The sequence below is a fragment of the Labrus bergylta genome, chromosome 21 (assembly GCF_963930695.1).
Source record: "Labrus bergylta chromosome 21, fLabBer1.1, whole genome shotgun sequence".
NCBI classification, from domain to species: Eukaryota; Metazoa; Chordata; class Actinopteri; order Labriformes; family Labridae; genus Labrus; species Labrus bergylta.
This window is the reverse complement of record NC_089215.1, coordinates 2,345,364-2,360,416: the sequence shown is the minus strand read 5'-3', so window position 1 is coordinate 2,360,416 and position 15,053 is coordinate 2,345,364. Positions and strand designations below refer to the sequence as shown.

The window sequence follows — 15,053 nt, the reverse complement described above, 5'->3', positions numbered from 1 at the left end:
CATGTGCTCCTTATGTACAGTAAATGAAAATCCCCACATGCATATTGTAAAGCTTAAAGGGGACATATGATGAAAAATCCACTTGTACAGTGTTTCTGAACATATATTTTGGTAACCTGAGTGTCTACTACCCACAAAATGTGAAATAAACCCATCCAGGTCTTTGTTTGTGGTCTGCATAAGTCTTACAACACAGAGAAAAATGCTCCGTTTCAAATGTGCTCTCCTTGTGATGTCACAGTGGGATTCTGCTAAAAATAAATCCTCTCCCCTCCCCTGGTTTCTCCACCCATGGACTCCACCCCCAGCCTAGAGCTAAACTTTTGTGCAGGTCTGCCATTTTTATTCTCTCTACAGAGGAGTGATGTCTACCAGGTAAACTCGGGGGGGGGGGCTCATTACATTTAAAGAGACACACACACCAAAACGGAGCGTTCCGAGAGAGCTGGTTTATACAGGGTCACAAACCTCCTCTGGTGCTTGATTCGTTATATTTTGACCAAAGCACAGCACAGATGTTTCATTTAGACCACGGGACTGTTTGAAAAGGTGGAGAAGGGAGATAATATGTCCTCTTTAAATTAGAAAATATTCTTGTTGCCTCATATTTCATATCATATTTGGTATTGTTTGCAAGCTTCTTCTTCTGATTTAATAAGTTGATTTTTTTAGCTGCATGAATACAATTTCATTCGCCTCATTGTGTCGTTTAACATTGTATTTACTACGATTTAGTCCTGGGAAATTAATCAATTAATCAATTTATCTTTCAGTTGTTTTTGTGACTGAACAAATAAAGAGTCGGAGAGCCACACTTTTAAAACACAGACACATTTTATGATTAAAAACCAGACGGGGGGTTTCATTAAAGTCGTTACATGTAAAGAAACGAACATTCGGTAGACAAAATTCAAAAAAAATTATAAAATAAATAAAAAGTGAAACAAACAATCAATCAAGACAAAATGTTTTAGTCAGCTTTCTGAACATTTCTCCATGGTCTCCGTTTAGGACAATATTCACATTTGACATCAATACTGTTGATAAAATGAACTACAAAGGAACCGTTTAATATGTGACACTTTCAATACGTCTAAATGAGCGTACACGAGTGCATGGCCACAAACGCATGCAGATGTTTACAGAGCCACCGGCAAAATGATTCATGTGTTTAGAAAAAAAATCTTTCTTTTGAGAGTTTTCCTGCAGGTCAATGCTGTATAAAGTGTGGTTTAGAGGGGCGGGGGAGGGGGGGGGGGGGGTCTGCAGTCTGATTGGTCAGTTAATTTGTTTACGTTCTGAGAAAATGACAGAGACAAAAACAAAACAAAGAAAACAGAAGGTGTGAGTAAAGAATTTGTCGACCTGTTCCACACTTTAAATCTACACCTACACACCTTACACAGAGCCATGCCTTCCCTCTGCTCCGCCCACACCCCACCCCCCCCACCCCCACCATGCAGCACATACACTTTGCACTAACACAGAGGTCAGACAAAATCCAGTACACAACATCATCGTAATCTCTACAACAACAGCATGCTCTCATGTGTTCACGTGCCCAAACAACACAAGATATATCCTTTTTTTTTTTTGCAGATTTGTTACTAATTGCACATCGTTTGTAGACTTTAGCGCATGTGAGAGTTTTTTTTTTTTTTTTTTTTTAAACGGGTGCTTGATTTAAATGTTAATATAATCACACTGCAAAAGTTCAACTTGGTCAGTGGTTCCCAAATCTTGCAGGCAGGGGCGTGTCCAGACTTTTTGGAACTAGGGGGGGGGGGCTGACTCGTGCAGGGGTGGCCTGATTTAGGATTTAGCATTTATTAACCCCTTCCTGTCTGCACCGAACACAAGACGATACATCTTCTGAGCTGAATTCTTCAAGGACTCAAAACAAAAACATTTAAAGTATTTTGAAAATTGCAAACAAACTTTTGGCTTTTGCAACACATCCTGAAAAGTGGATATCAAACATATCAAGTCCCATCTCTGACAAATAGCCAATCAGAGTTAAGGATTTAGGGGTGACCTGGGGTGGCCAATAAGATTTCAAGGGGGGGCCCAAACCACCCCTCTTGACATGCCCCTGCTCGTAAGTACCCTTTGCCCAAGATTTTATGAAGAGACCCTTTAGGGTTGGATCGGTGCCCAAACAGAAGGGTGCCAAAAAAGTAGGACGGTACAGATCTCTTATTTTGGCGCCGTTCCAAACTTTTGACGGTGGAAACGCCAATTAATGGGTACCGTATTGAACCGGACCACTTGGTAGAACCTGTTGTGACCGGTTTAATTAAAGAGTCTAACAATGTATTCGATTCCTTAAGACGTAAAACTTTAAAGAAGTCTACAGCCAAGCTAGTGATATAATAAAGAGAACAGTCTAGTCTTGCTCGTTACACAAATAAACATTAATGGATTGATTTCAGAATAATTTGTTTTATTTAATAAGCAGCGCTGACTGGAGTAGCTAGCTTTACAAGTATAAGCGATAAATAAAGAAATTAGCAAGCTAGTTAGCACCTCAACAACGTACAGTTTAGGATTCTTTTAATCAGTCTTTGAGGTATTCATGGTGCCACTAAATTAAAGATCCTCAGTCAGTCAGTGAGTTCATCCTCAGATGCTTTTAAACGTCTTTACAAGTTTGGATCATTGTTTAGCTTACTGTTAGCATCGCCGTCCACACAGCCTGACAGCTAGCATAGAAAGGCTAACACAAAGCCAAAACTAAACATTTAGAAAGTGAAATCAAGGCCAGGAAGTGTAAGCTCGTTTTTCTCGTCGACTATCTTGTGACCTCCTCCTCTTGGCGGTCCTGACTCGCCCTCCGTTTTGGGAACCACTGACCTGACACTCTGAACCCTCGAGGTTCAAACTGGGATCACAAAAAGGTGACGGGTATAATAAGTGCTTCAAGGTTCATAACACACATTTAAGAGAAACAATTTTAATCATCAGGGGTTTTGCTTCAGCATGCAAAAAAAAAAAAAGGCAGAACGGCGGCGAGTTAGAAGTCAGATTTGATTTCAGTTTACAAGTGCACTGCTGGAGTTTTTACTAAGATAAGAAACCTGCTTGGACTGGTCTTCCTGCTTTCCTCCCAGTAAGTAGCAAACACCGTCGACCAGTGTTCACAGCAGATTCAGACACAGTTTGAAATGACGTGATTTTAGCTTGAAAGCAAATGGCACGAGAAGGAGTTTTTTTTAAGCATAACGTGAAAGTAAAAGCAGAGGGGTCGATGGATTTGTTGGCTCGCCTCTTACTGGAACATGAACGATACAAACTGAGCTAAAGACCGCTTTTAAACATTACACCTCAGGTAAGTTTTTTTTTTTTAAGGTAGGAGAGGCGCCTTGTGATAAGAGGGGAGAACAACTGTGCACAACACAGGTCAAAAGGCACAACACTGGACACGAGGGGGACGACGGGGAAACAAAAAAAGTGCTCCTCGATGAGACGCCTTCAGCAGCACGACTCAGATCAGCAGAGTTTAACTGCACGACACACAGCCGAGAGGAAAAACAAGTCAATAATAAAAACAAAACAACAACAAAGAAGAAGTCACATCAAAGTTCAGAGCTCCGGCGCCCGACTGAACGCGGTCAGGGGAGCATGGCAACAACTAAAAGGTATAGGTTTTTTTTTTCTGGCATTCTTTTTAGTTCATGCTGATATAAATTAACTTTTTACATGTATCAAAGTGATTCAAGCGATAGAATATGTGACGCCTTCTTTTCACTTTTTCAGGGGCAGTGATGATAACGGGAGTTCAGTCGGCACAACGGGCGCAAGTGAAATGTTTCAAAACTCTCCATCTGATACGTTCAAAACACGACTCAAACTTTGCGTTGAAGTCGCTCATGGGACACGGCTGCAAACATTCATGAAGCATCTGTGTACATTTTGATTCTGCGGAGGTTAGTCGATTCATCAAGGGGTCTAAAAACAGAGGGGGGAGGGGGGTTTAAGGGGTTTTTAAAGATATTTTTGGGCTCTTTTTGGACAGCTGAAGAGAGGCAGGAAATGTTTGGAGGTGACATGCATCAAATGGGGACGAGGTCGGATTTCAACCCACACTCGTCTTGCTAAACATCACAAATTTATTAGGAAAAAAAAAAATCACACGTTTCAGTCCCTCTCAAACTGTTTCCCACCATGATCTTTAAGTAGACAAAGCTCCGCCCCCTAGGTGTGCTCAGGTGTGGGACATGTAGTCTGCAGCGTCTTCTTAAGATCATGGAGGGGGAACAGTTTGAGAACACACCTAACAAAGGTCCAGACGGACTGAAACGTTGTGATTTTTTTCTAATAAATTGTCATGTTCAGAAAGAGGAGTGTGCAGGTTTTCAGGATTTATCATGAATTATAGAAAAGCACAAATGAAATTGGGCAAACTAAGATATTATTAGAACCATTTTGTTTTCTTCTTCTGCATTCTATTATTGTCTTGTATAACATTACGAAAAAAATAATTATTATGATGTAAGAAATGAACCATGTTTGGATTGCCCAATAAACACAAAGTGGCAAAAATATTTTGCTGCTAAGTTGCTTACAGCTCTAACTTTTGGTGAATGCACGAAAAAAGTAGAAGAACAATTAACGTTTGAATTTTGCACAATCACTTAAAAACACCGTTGTGCATATTAAGGCGTCTCTTTAGTCCCTCCAACATGTAAAGCGTCCTAACGTCCCTTAGAAGATTGTACATAAATGCAATCTATTTTTGTTTATATTATGACCTTCTTCACCATAAACTGACTTTACAGCGAGGCAATGTTGTTAAAAGTCTTAGAATCAGCGCGTGTCACATGAGCCGCTTAACGTCACGTATTAAATAAATCAAGAGAAATAAACTTCAGCCAAATCTACCGGCACAAAAAAAAAACTTAACGTCTGAAATAAAAGCTCCACTCCGAAGCTCGAAGAAAGATTTGCCAACACTCGTCACCACAGATGCTACAAGTGCTGCACGATGAGAGAAAACACAGTTATTAAGGTTTTTAAAGCGAGGAGCGGCAACAGAGGCGGAGAGAGAGAGAGAGGAGAGAGAGAGAGAGAGAGAGAGGAGGGAGAGAGAGAGAGAGGGAGAGAGAGAGAGAGAGAGAGAGGAGGGAGAGAGAGAGAGAGAGAGGAGGGAGAGAGAGAGATATGAGTGACTCAGGTGATCACAGTCTAATCTCCGCCATGCCAAAACGGCAGTGACGATTCACCTTCCTCATCCCTAATTACAATTTTTAAGATATGCAAGATGATGATATCTGGAGTTTTGTTGGAGTAACACAACAGAAAAAAACGTGCAGCAGCTGCGATGTTTTCAGTCACGGACAGAAAGCAGAGAGAGGCGCCGCAAAAAAAAAAAAAACCCCAAAAAACCCAATCTCACATCCATGACACCCGGGCGGGAAAAAACCTTCGATTACAATAATACGATATTCTCTCTCTGTGTCCTTTAAATACATCGACCCACCAGAATATGTAAATATATATATATAACAACTATGATACAGAAATCAATAAGTACACCATGTTGCATTCGATTTTTTTTTCTCATATAATTTCATCATGTAGCCTATATCGAGTTATATAGAGTCCTCACATGCCTTGACAAATTGTACACAGGTTAAGTCTTTTTTTTTTTTGAGTCTTCTGCTTTTTCGTCAGCGCGGAAATATCCAGAGATCGAGTCGAGCCCCAAAAACCAGGAAACAGAAGACGTGTGTGTGTGTGTGTGTGTGTGTGTGTGTGTGTGTGTGTGTGTGTGTGTAAGATGTTTGTTTTTGAATACACAGAACGTGGAGGAGACGCTGCAGCGGGACGGCTCAAACGCAGCGATCCCGTTCTGCTCCTGGCTCGGTTTTGAAGCGACGCTGTTTTACCTCAGACGTCGGGGGCCGAGGATTCCGGGAGTGCACGGAGATGGAGGCGGGTGGCGTCGGCGGGCGTCGGCGCTCCCCTCGTGTGCAGAAAGAAAGCTCTGTCAGTGTTCGTTTCCTGTTGTGGTGTCCTGCTGTGAGAGTCCTGAGGAGATTTTTCCCGCTGAGTCGACGGAGCCGAGCGTGTCAGAGAGAGAGGACGCACCCCGGTCGGTTTAAAAAGCGCAGATGAGAACGATGAAGATGTTTTGGTAGTACATCCTTCTTCCATTGATAACAAAAAAAGGGGGCAACAACCAGCACCGTATCCACACTGACCATCAAAAAGCTGCTGTGAAGAAAAAACAACCTCTCACTCGTGATTCCTTTTTTTTTTTTTTTTTTTTTCCTTTCTTTTTTAAAATCCTCCCAAAGTGTCCCACAGCCTGCGATGGACGAGGACGAACGAGGAGACGAGCCGGGGTCCCGTCGCAGCTCTGAAGGACGAGGACTGAGGGAGGGGTGGGGGGGCGTCGTGGAGGCGTCCCCGCTGTGGAAAGGCACACCAGAGGAGGAGGAGGAGGAGGCGAGGTCATGAGGAGGAGGATGATGATGATGATGCCGGTTGATAAAAACTGGGGGAAATGTTCTTGTTGTTATTTTGTTGTTGTTGATTAAGTGTGTTTGAGGATCAGGATCTCTTCACATCCGCGAGCCTCGCTCCTGAAGGATCTGTGACGACGAGACAGGAAACACATCACTTAAAGACATTTGATTTGTCACATTTGATGTCTCTGTTTCGTCACTACGGGAACACTTTGACACATTAAGTAAATAAATTCACTCAGATCAATACTTTTAAAAAATCTCTCTCGTTCTATCTGGATGTTTATTTGTATATTTATTGTTTAATGTTACTTCTCTGCACACATTACTCTGCTGCTAATCAAACCATGTGACCTTATCACCTCATCACCTTATCTCCTACTTTGTCACCTCATCTCCTACTTTGTCACCTTGTCACCTTATCTAACACCTTATCTCACACCTTGTCACCTTGTCACCTTATCTCACACCTTGTCACCTTATCTCACACCTTGTCACCTTATCTCACACTTTGTCACCTTATCTCATAACCGGTCACTTCAACTTTAACTTGCCACTTACTGCACAACATGTCTGAATGTCTCGTAAAAGGTAGTTTAGTTTTTTTAGCAGTAAATGGAGCTCAGTGTAAATTCAAGCAGGAGGACTGGTTATATTCTCTCACACAGTCTGCCCCACTGTCAAATCATCAAGTGTGTGAGGGATCTCTCGCTGACTTTTCCAGCCCTTTATGTCTGTAAGTGGGCATTTCTGCAGACTTAGCTTAGGGGAATTACCCAGAGTTCATAGCATTGTGACAAACAAAGTAATAGAATGAAGTCAGAAAATCAGGCTTGGGATGCTCAGTCAATAGTTTTAGTTTCTCTTCACAGGATTTGTGATCAGCTGATTTCTCACCTTGGCCTTCTCGGTGGGCTCGATGACGATGCCGTTGGTGGAGTTGTTGAGTTCCCTGGAAACCACACATAGAAACTCCGCCTGGTCCTCGTTCCCGTAGTTATAAGAAGAGCCGATGCTTATAAGCTGAGGACCGGGGAAAAAAAGGCAAAAAAAGACAGGAAATATTTGGGTGAAAGAAATCTAAAGTTAGCAGTACATTTTAGTTGGCTTCATTTTTTTTAATGACCCGAGGCCAAACTAAAGCCTGAAACAGTCGCTTTGAAACAACTGAAGCATCAGCTTAAAATAACAACAAACAGCTTCATGTTCTGCACCTGCTCAAACTTCCATCCGTCCGACATGGTGGAGACCATCTGTGTAAGCTCCTCCTCTTGGCACTGTAGTACTCGATACACGTGCTTCACGGGGCCCTGAGGGACGAGACACAACAACACCAAAAATCTGCATAAACAGATAAAAAAGCTATTTTTGGATTCTGCTTGTCCTAATTAAGTAGTTTGTGGTTTTACAGATTCATCCAGCAGTTTCTGTTCCGGGTCCTCGGACCCTGCTCCTGCTCCCCGCCTCTGTTTCTGTACCTGAGAGGTCCGGTTCTCGTTGTCCCGTATCCTCTCTTTGACCAGCCTCACCAGAGACGCGATGTTGTAGAACTCGGCTTCCTCGAGAACACCTGACACAGAAACAAGACCGTTAAGACTTCACTTTAGGGTCTCCTCGCTGCTCACTGTAGATTGGTCTCTAAAGCCGCTTTCATACATGCACTCCTGAAAAGTTCTCGAGAACTTCAGGAGGATGGAGAAGGAGACTTCAGGGAATAAACTTCACCACCCCCCCCCTCCCATTCACTTGAGGTGAATTCTCCTGTTCATTTCCTGCTGCGGTCTCACATCAGCTCACACTGACTTTCTGCAGAGAAAACACCAGGCAACAAAATATTTTACCTTCCTCAGCCAGATTTTTATCCATGATCAGCTTCCCGTGTCGGAGGTAATTCAGGATGGGGCCGAAGTACGTGGGGTCCCTGTCGATCAGGTAGGCTCCTGTCTCATCCTGCGAGGAGAAAAACAAGGTTTAAATTTTAAGGACGATTAATTTTGTCCTCCCTTTGTGAAACTTTGGAGAGTAAAATGATGAGGCAGATAATGTCCAGAAAAAAAAGGAAAGAAGAAGTTGAAAATGTTTGTGTATTTTTAACCTTTCTGACTTGAAGCCGATCAATGAGGAAGAAGAAATATCAGCCGTCTTGATCTAGGTGCTGTGCTGTTATTATTTCCTTGTTTTGTTTTTTGCCGTTTTGCATTTTCACAGAGATGCCAAAGATATGTCTGAGTTAGGTTGGCGGATAAAAACATACTCACTGTTTACTTCATCAGCGTCATGATTTCTGGATACTTTTAGGTCTCGTGTGACATTTCTCGAGGGGGTTTTAAACTTGTATTTTATTGTGAGAAATGATGATAATGAGCCGGTGTTCGATGTGCTGAGTTTGTCTCTGTGGTGATAGAGCTGGCCGATACGACCTGGAAATCTAATCTCTGGTTTTATCACATCGAACTCAATTAACAGGTTAATCGATTTTTTCTTCTTCTAAAAAAAACGAACAACAACTGAAAAGAAATGACTAAAAACAGGTTTTGCTTTAATTATAGCAATCTACATTTTCTTTTGGGGATTTATAAAGTTCTCTGAATTTCTCTTTCAGGGTTAAAGTGCACGCTGTAAGCTTCGTCTTCAAACTGTTTCAGGGTGCAGCAAACATGCAGGTGAGGCAGAGCGACTTCACCGAGATACTTGTGGATGGGTGGCACTTCAAGAAGTAAACGGGGGGGGGGGGGGGGAATGTGAACTACGGGAGCCCAAGAGGATCAGCGGAGCAAGTTAAAGAGAAAATCTAGATCCTAGATTTAGATCCTAATTTTCCGTTAACCTGATTTATTGATAAAAGCAGATTTATTGCCCAGACCTGGTGGAGATGGATTCTGTCTAGAGCACCTGTCTTTGAGAAACCCATGTGAGTGAATATCTCTCTTCTAAAATGTGCCCCTGTTTGTCATTCTGTTAGACCTATAACTAGTTATTGTTTAATTTATGGAGCTTTGATTCTTGAAAGCTCTCAAATATTGAAACCATCAGAAATCTAGTTTGTGTTTCTCTCGGGTGAAATTGTGCCTTGGACATTTGCATGTTCATGTACAATGACGTTACTAAAAATATGTAAGCTTAAAGAAAACTATTTTGGGGCGCAGTGGTTAGAGCGCGTACCCCATGTATGGAGGCTCCTCCAAGTGGGAGGACCAGGTTCGAGTCCAGCCTGTGGCTCCTTTCGCCTCATGTCATTCCCCACTCTCTCTCTCTCTCTGATTTCTGACTCTATCCACTTTCCTATCTCTCTATTAAAGGCACAAAAAGCCCAAAAATAAATTTAAAAATAAAAAATAAAAATACAATTTTATCAGACAGGCGCATAGGAAAGAAAATAATCCCTAAAATAATAGTCGGCAAATTCCTGCACACTGTCTAAGAATTGCACAAACATGTTTCTGCAGAACAGACATCGAGACGGAGTTTGTCTGCAACTGAAAACAAATAAATACCAAAAGTTAAAAATATATATAATTTGCACAAAAGAATAACAACGTGTGCCTAACATCATATCTTATATGCGCAAGAGTATTATTATTTTTTTAATATACTTTTTTTTTTCCTTTTGGGGCTTCAGGGCCTCCGTAGATTTCGATTTAATAAGTATCGTGACATCCCTAAATCAAACTATGAAATAAATCACCCTGGGCTCATATCTGTGACTTCGTGTACTCACTTTGTCGGAGTCCAGGTCCGGGTCTTCCTGACACAGTCTGAACAGGAAGGATTTGGGGTCCCTGCACAGGGTCTGCTTCGTCGTGATGAAATATGTCCCGCCGACGTTCAGACGAACCCAGCGTGAGCCCGGCTTGTCTGCAGAATCGGACGGGGAGTTCGGGTTGTTCTTCCCCGGGAACCCGAACAACGACCGTCCGCCGCCGCCGCCGCCGCTTCCGCTCGACACCCCGCCGGGACTGAGCTGGCTGCCCCGCGGAGGGAGCATGAGAGTGGGCGACGCCAGGCGCATTGAGCCGCGGACGTCGCGGTGCTCCGGCTGCTCGATGGTGCCCGTGCTGCTCTGCTCCACAACGTGCAGTTCAGCCATGTTTTTGTGGGGGTTTTTTTTCTTCCTTTTCGTCTGATGTTACACTCACACGACCGCACGGTTAGCCGACGACCCTCTGCGGGGAAATGATTTCTGTGGGTCGGTTTGTAAACACGGAGGGGATGTTTTTGTTCTCCGACGGGGTGGCTCTCATCGGGGCGTTGCTGCTCACACTCGACCGCCTCCGCCTCAAACCACAAAGATTAGGACACGAACACGATTATCAACGAGCGACCCGACGTCCGCAGCATCGCCTTTAATCGTTTCTTCATGAGATAAACTGCTCATTCTCGTCTATTCAAAACGTTAATCGGAGAAAGGCAACACTTCCGGGTTGTAACGTGATTACTGTTTACTTCCGCCAAGCCCTTCAAAATAAAAGCAGGTACACCAAATTAAAAAGGTTAGGAAAGTAATAGATGACATTTTAGAGAAAGAAGTGGAAAAGATTAGATTCTTAAGACAAACCTACTATGAGGGGGGACTAAAAGCAACAAAATCACTGGCTAGGCGACTGAGGAATAAACAACAACTTGGCACAGTTCATAAAATAAGAGAACCTACGTCTAAAGCGTTACTTTATAAACCAGAAGAGATAGAAAATGTGTTTGAAGAATATTATAAAAAGCTGTACTCGCAACCTGCCTCTGGAGATGAGGACATGGTTAAAGCGTTTTTGAATTCATTAGACCTTCCAGCAATAGGTGAATCCCAAAATGCAATCTTAAACTCAGATCACAGAAAAAGAATTAGAAAACGCAATTAAGAAACTCAAGTCTAACAAGGCCCCAGGAAGTGATGGCTATTCACCTGAATGGGACAGAATGTTAAGAAAGGAACTCAATCCAATGTTACTAACATCATTTAGTCAAACATTAAAAATTGGAAACCTACCTCCCTCATGGAAAGAGGCCATTATCACAGTAATCCCCAAAGGAGGTAAAGACAAAGAATTATGTGAAAACTATAGGCCGATATCGATGCTAAATTGTGACTACAAGTTGTACACATCCATTTATGTAATAGATTTGAAACCTTTATGTCAGAATTGATTCATGAAGATCAATCGGGATTTATCAAGGGAAGACAGACGCAAGATAATATAAGAAGGACGCTACATATAATTGAAGAAATACAAAGAAAAGGAGAGAGTGCTATATTAATTAATTTGGATGCTGAAAAAGCTTTCGACAGCGTTCGCTGGAAGTTTTTATACCTCTGCTTGGAGAAATTTGGGTTCAACCAAGACTCAGTTAATTGTATTAAGACATTATATCAGGATCCAAGGGCAAGAATACAAATAAATGGGAGTCTAACCAGAGAGTTCAAGTTAGAAAGGTCTACCAGACAGGGCTGCTGTCTGACCCCTACGCTCGTCTCAATCTTTATTGAGCCGCTCGCGCAAGCAATAAGGCAAAATGAAGAAATAAAGGGGGTGGAAGTGGGAGGCAGGGAGCTCAAAATTGGGCTATTCGCAGACGATGTTTTGATTCATCTAAAACAACCAGACACCTGTCTTCCAAAGTTGATGACACTATTGGAAAATGATGGTTACCTTTCAGGATATAAACTAAATGTGCAGAAAACACAGATCTTGCCATTTAATTACACACCATCTAAAGAAATACAACAATCATATAATTTCAGCTGGAGCAAAAAAAGCAATTCATTACTTAGGAATAAACATTACAAAAACATTATCCAAATTGTTTGAAATTAATTACAAACCCCTTAACCAGGAGATGTTTAAGGATATGGATAGATGGTCAGTATTGATGTTAGATTTCAGCTCAAGGATTGAAATCATCAAGATGAATGTGCTACCAAGACTCCTGTACTTGTTTCAGTGTTTGCCGGTGCAAATCCCTCCCTCTCAGTTTCAAGAGTGGGACAAAAAAATTTCACAATTTATCTGGAATGGGCATAAACCGAGAATTAGATTCCCTACACTTCAGACACCCAAAGACGAGGGAGGCTCGGCACTGCCTAACCTCCAAGAATATTACTATGCCGCTCAACTCCGGCCCTTGATAGGTTGGTGTGATGCTAATTATTTTACAGGATGGAAGGAGATTGAGTTGAACACGGAAGGGTGCCACGTGCAGAGTATGATTGCGAACAGAAACATGTATAAGGAAAAGGAGGGATTATTGAATTCAATCACTGGGTTTACCTTGTGAATCTGGTTTAAAGTAGTTAAGAAATACAAATTGGAGAATGAGGCAAAGGACTCTAAACCAGAGGTTTCAACAGTGGGCAGATAGAGGCATAACAATAATTGACACATTAATTGAAAAAGGAAAAATCAGAAGTTTTCTTAAACTAAGGAGAGAATATGACTTAGAAAACAAAGATTTCTACATGTACCTACAAATCAGAGATTATTTCAATAAGGAGATAAAGCCGGATTCCCCATGTGAATTAAACGGATTGATTGTAACGATATGTAATGCATACAGAGGTACCGTCAAGAGAGTAATTTCAGTGTTGTATCAAAATATGGTGAGAAATAGAAAAACTCTGTACATTAGAGATAAATGGGAAAAGGAACTAAAGAGAAAAATAACCAAGGAAGAGTGTTATAACATGTGTAGGACACAGAGTAGAACGTCAAAATGTAGATCACACTCATGTTTTTTGGCAATGTGTGAAAATGACTGAGTACTGGGATGAAGTGTGGAAAGGAATGAAAGCAATTTTAGGTTGTGAACTTCCTAAGACTTGTGAAGTGCTGTATCTGGGAAATTTAACACTGAAAATATACAAAGCAAAGACAGATACCTGGCTGGAATACTACTGGTGGCATCAAAGAAAGCTTTAACAAGAAAGTGGTGTAAGGAGGACCCCCCCCCCCCCCCCCACTCGGAGAAACTGGTTGGACATTGTTGAAAAACTACATGATATGGAGAACTTTACACACAATTTAAGACTACAACAATCTGCATGCCAAGGAAAATGGATAAAGTGGAGTGACTTTAAAACCCATCACAAAGTCTGAAGAGAATGGACTATTTAAAAGGAGGCAAAACTGACTACTGTTAACTGACACCAAAGTTTGTATACTGTGTTTGTTTTGATGTATCTTCATTCAGAAAAGCAAATAAAATATAAGTAATAAAAAATAAAAAAAAAAGCAGATACAGACGAGGCGTTTAGTTTGATCAACTAGAAATATTTTAAAACAAATCTTAATAAATGTAAATGTTCTGAAATATAATATCACAAATAATGAATACATTTTGATAATTAAATTCGTCCAGCATTAAAATATTCTGATTGTGATTACTTCCGTTGTATCTGCTGTTCCAGCTGTACATATATAAACAACACAACAGAAGGTCAACACTTTTTTATTTTTTTATATTCAGGTCTAATTATAGATTTTTCCCTCAACTGTTTAAAGGTTCTTGCTTTAAATGTCACATATATTTTTATCCCTGCATTTATATTTTTAATTGGACAGTTTAAGTTTGTTTCATATAGGGGTTTTCTTTAAATCTTTTTTTCAGGTTAATATATATGTATGGGGTGTGTGTGTGTGTGTGTGTGTGTGTGTGTGTGTGGGGGGGGTGTCTGTTTTGTGGTTTAATCTGTAACAAATGTTTCATGTCATGTCCGTCTTTGTAACCTGCTACTGGATGCTTTGAATTTTCCTCTGGATCTATAAAGTATCTATCAATCTATCAATGTTCCTCATTAATGTTAGAATTTATAAAAATTATAGAAACATACAGAAATGAATAAAAACACATATTTATGTTTATTTTATCTCGAGACAGCAATTATGGGTAATCTCCAACCACGTTTAAATATTTTCACACTTAATATAGCAGTTAAAATAAATATAAGAACAACTTCTAATTAGGGCTGTCATGACACCAGAATTTTAAACCTTAATGTTCTAGTATTTTTTGATACTAGTGCTTTGATAGACAAAAGAAAGACAGGCACTCTAGAGGACAATTAAAAACACATCAACAATCAGGCCAATCAGAGAGTACTATGCATTCTATAAAATATAAGGTAGTCTACATAAATTAAATAAATACTATGCAAACTATAAAATGGGATATAAAACACAACAGTAGAGGTTGAATAATGAATTAATACTGAGCTGAAAACAACACAGAAAATATTAATGTAATTAAGGATTAGGACCGGTAATGAAGACTAAATAATGAGAGGAGGAAGATTCAATTTCAAATGCACTTCGAGAAAAAAAGTCGAAAGGTTGAGAATAAAATCAAAATTACAAAAAAATGTAAACTTAATTCTCACCCATTCTTTGTTCTTGACATTTTGACTTTTTTCTCTAAGCGAATACTGGAAAGAATATCTCCCTCCTCTCTTATGTATTAATTAGAGGCCCAGCCTTAATTACGGTGGCCCTGAAGGTCAACTGTGCAAAAATGTAATGTTGGAAACATTTCACTACATGCAAAAATATTTCATGAAACACAAAAACATTTCCAAAAACAATATGTCAGGAACTGAAA

General features: G+C 40.7%; 2 protein-coding genes across 3 annotated transcripts in view; one reads left to right on the top strand and one right to left on the bottom strand.

Moving 5' to 3' along the window:
• Positions 1-15,053, top strand: part of chad (chondroadherin) — a 228,688-nt gene that overhangs the window by 49,872 nt on the left and 163,763 nt on the right. The gene's annotated exons all lie outside the window — the stretch shown is intronic.
• Positions 816-10,907, bottom strand: kctd2 (potassium channel tetramerization domain containing 2). Its single transcript, XM_020657855.3, has 6 exons — positions 10,189-10,907; positions 8,312-8,420; positions 7,949-8,040; positions 7,685-7,780; positions 7,368-7,493; positions 816-6,596 (listed from the first exon to the last, which is right to left on the bottom strand). Exons 1-6 carry the CDS (start codon positions 10,555-10,557, stop codon positions 6,567-6,569), a joined length of 822 nt encoding a protein of 273 aa, XP_020513511.2. The 5' UTR covers positions 10,558-10,907; the 3' UTR covers positions 816-6,566.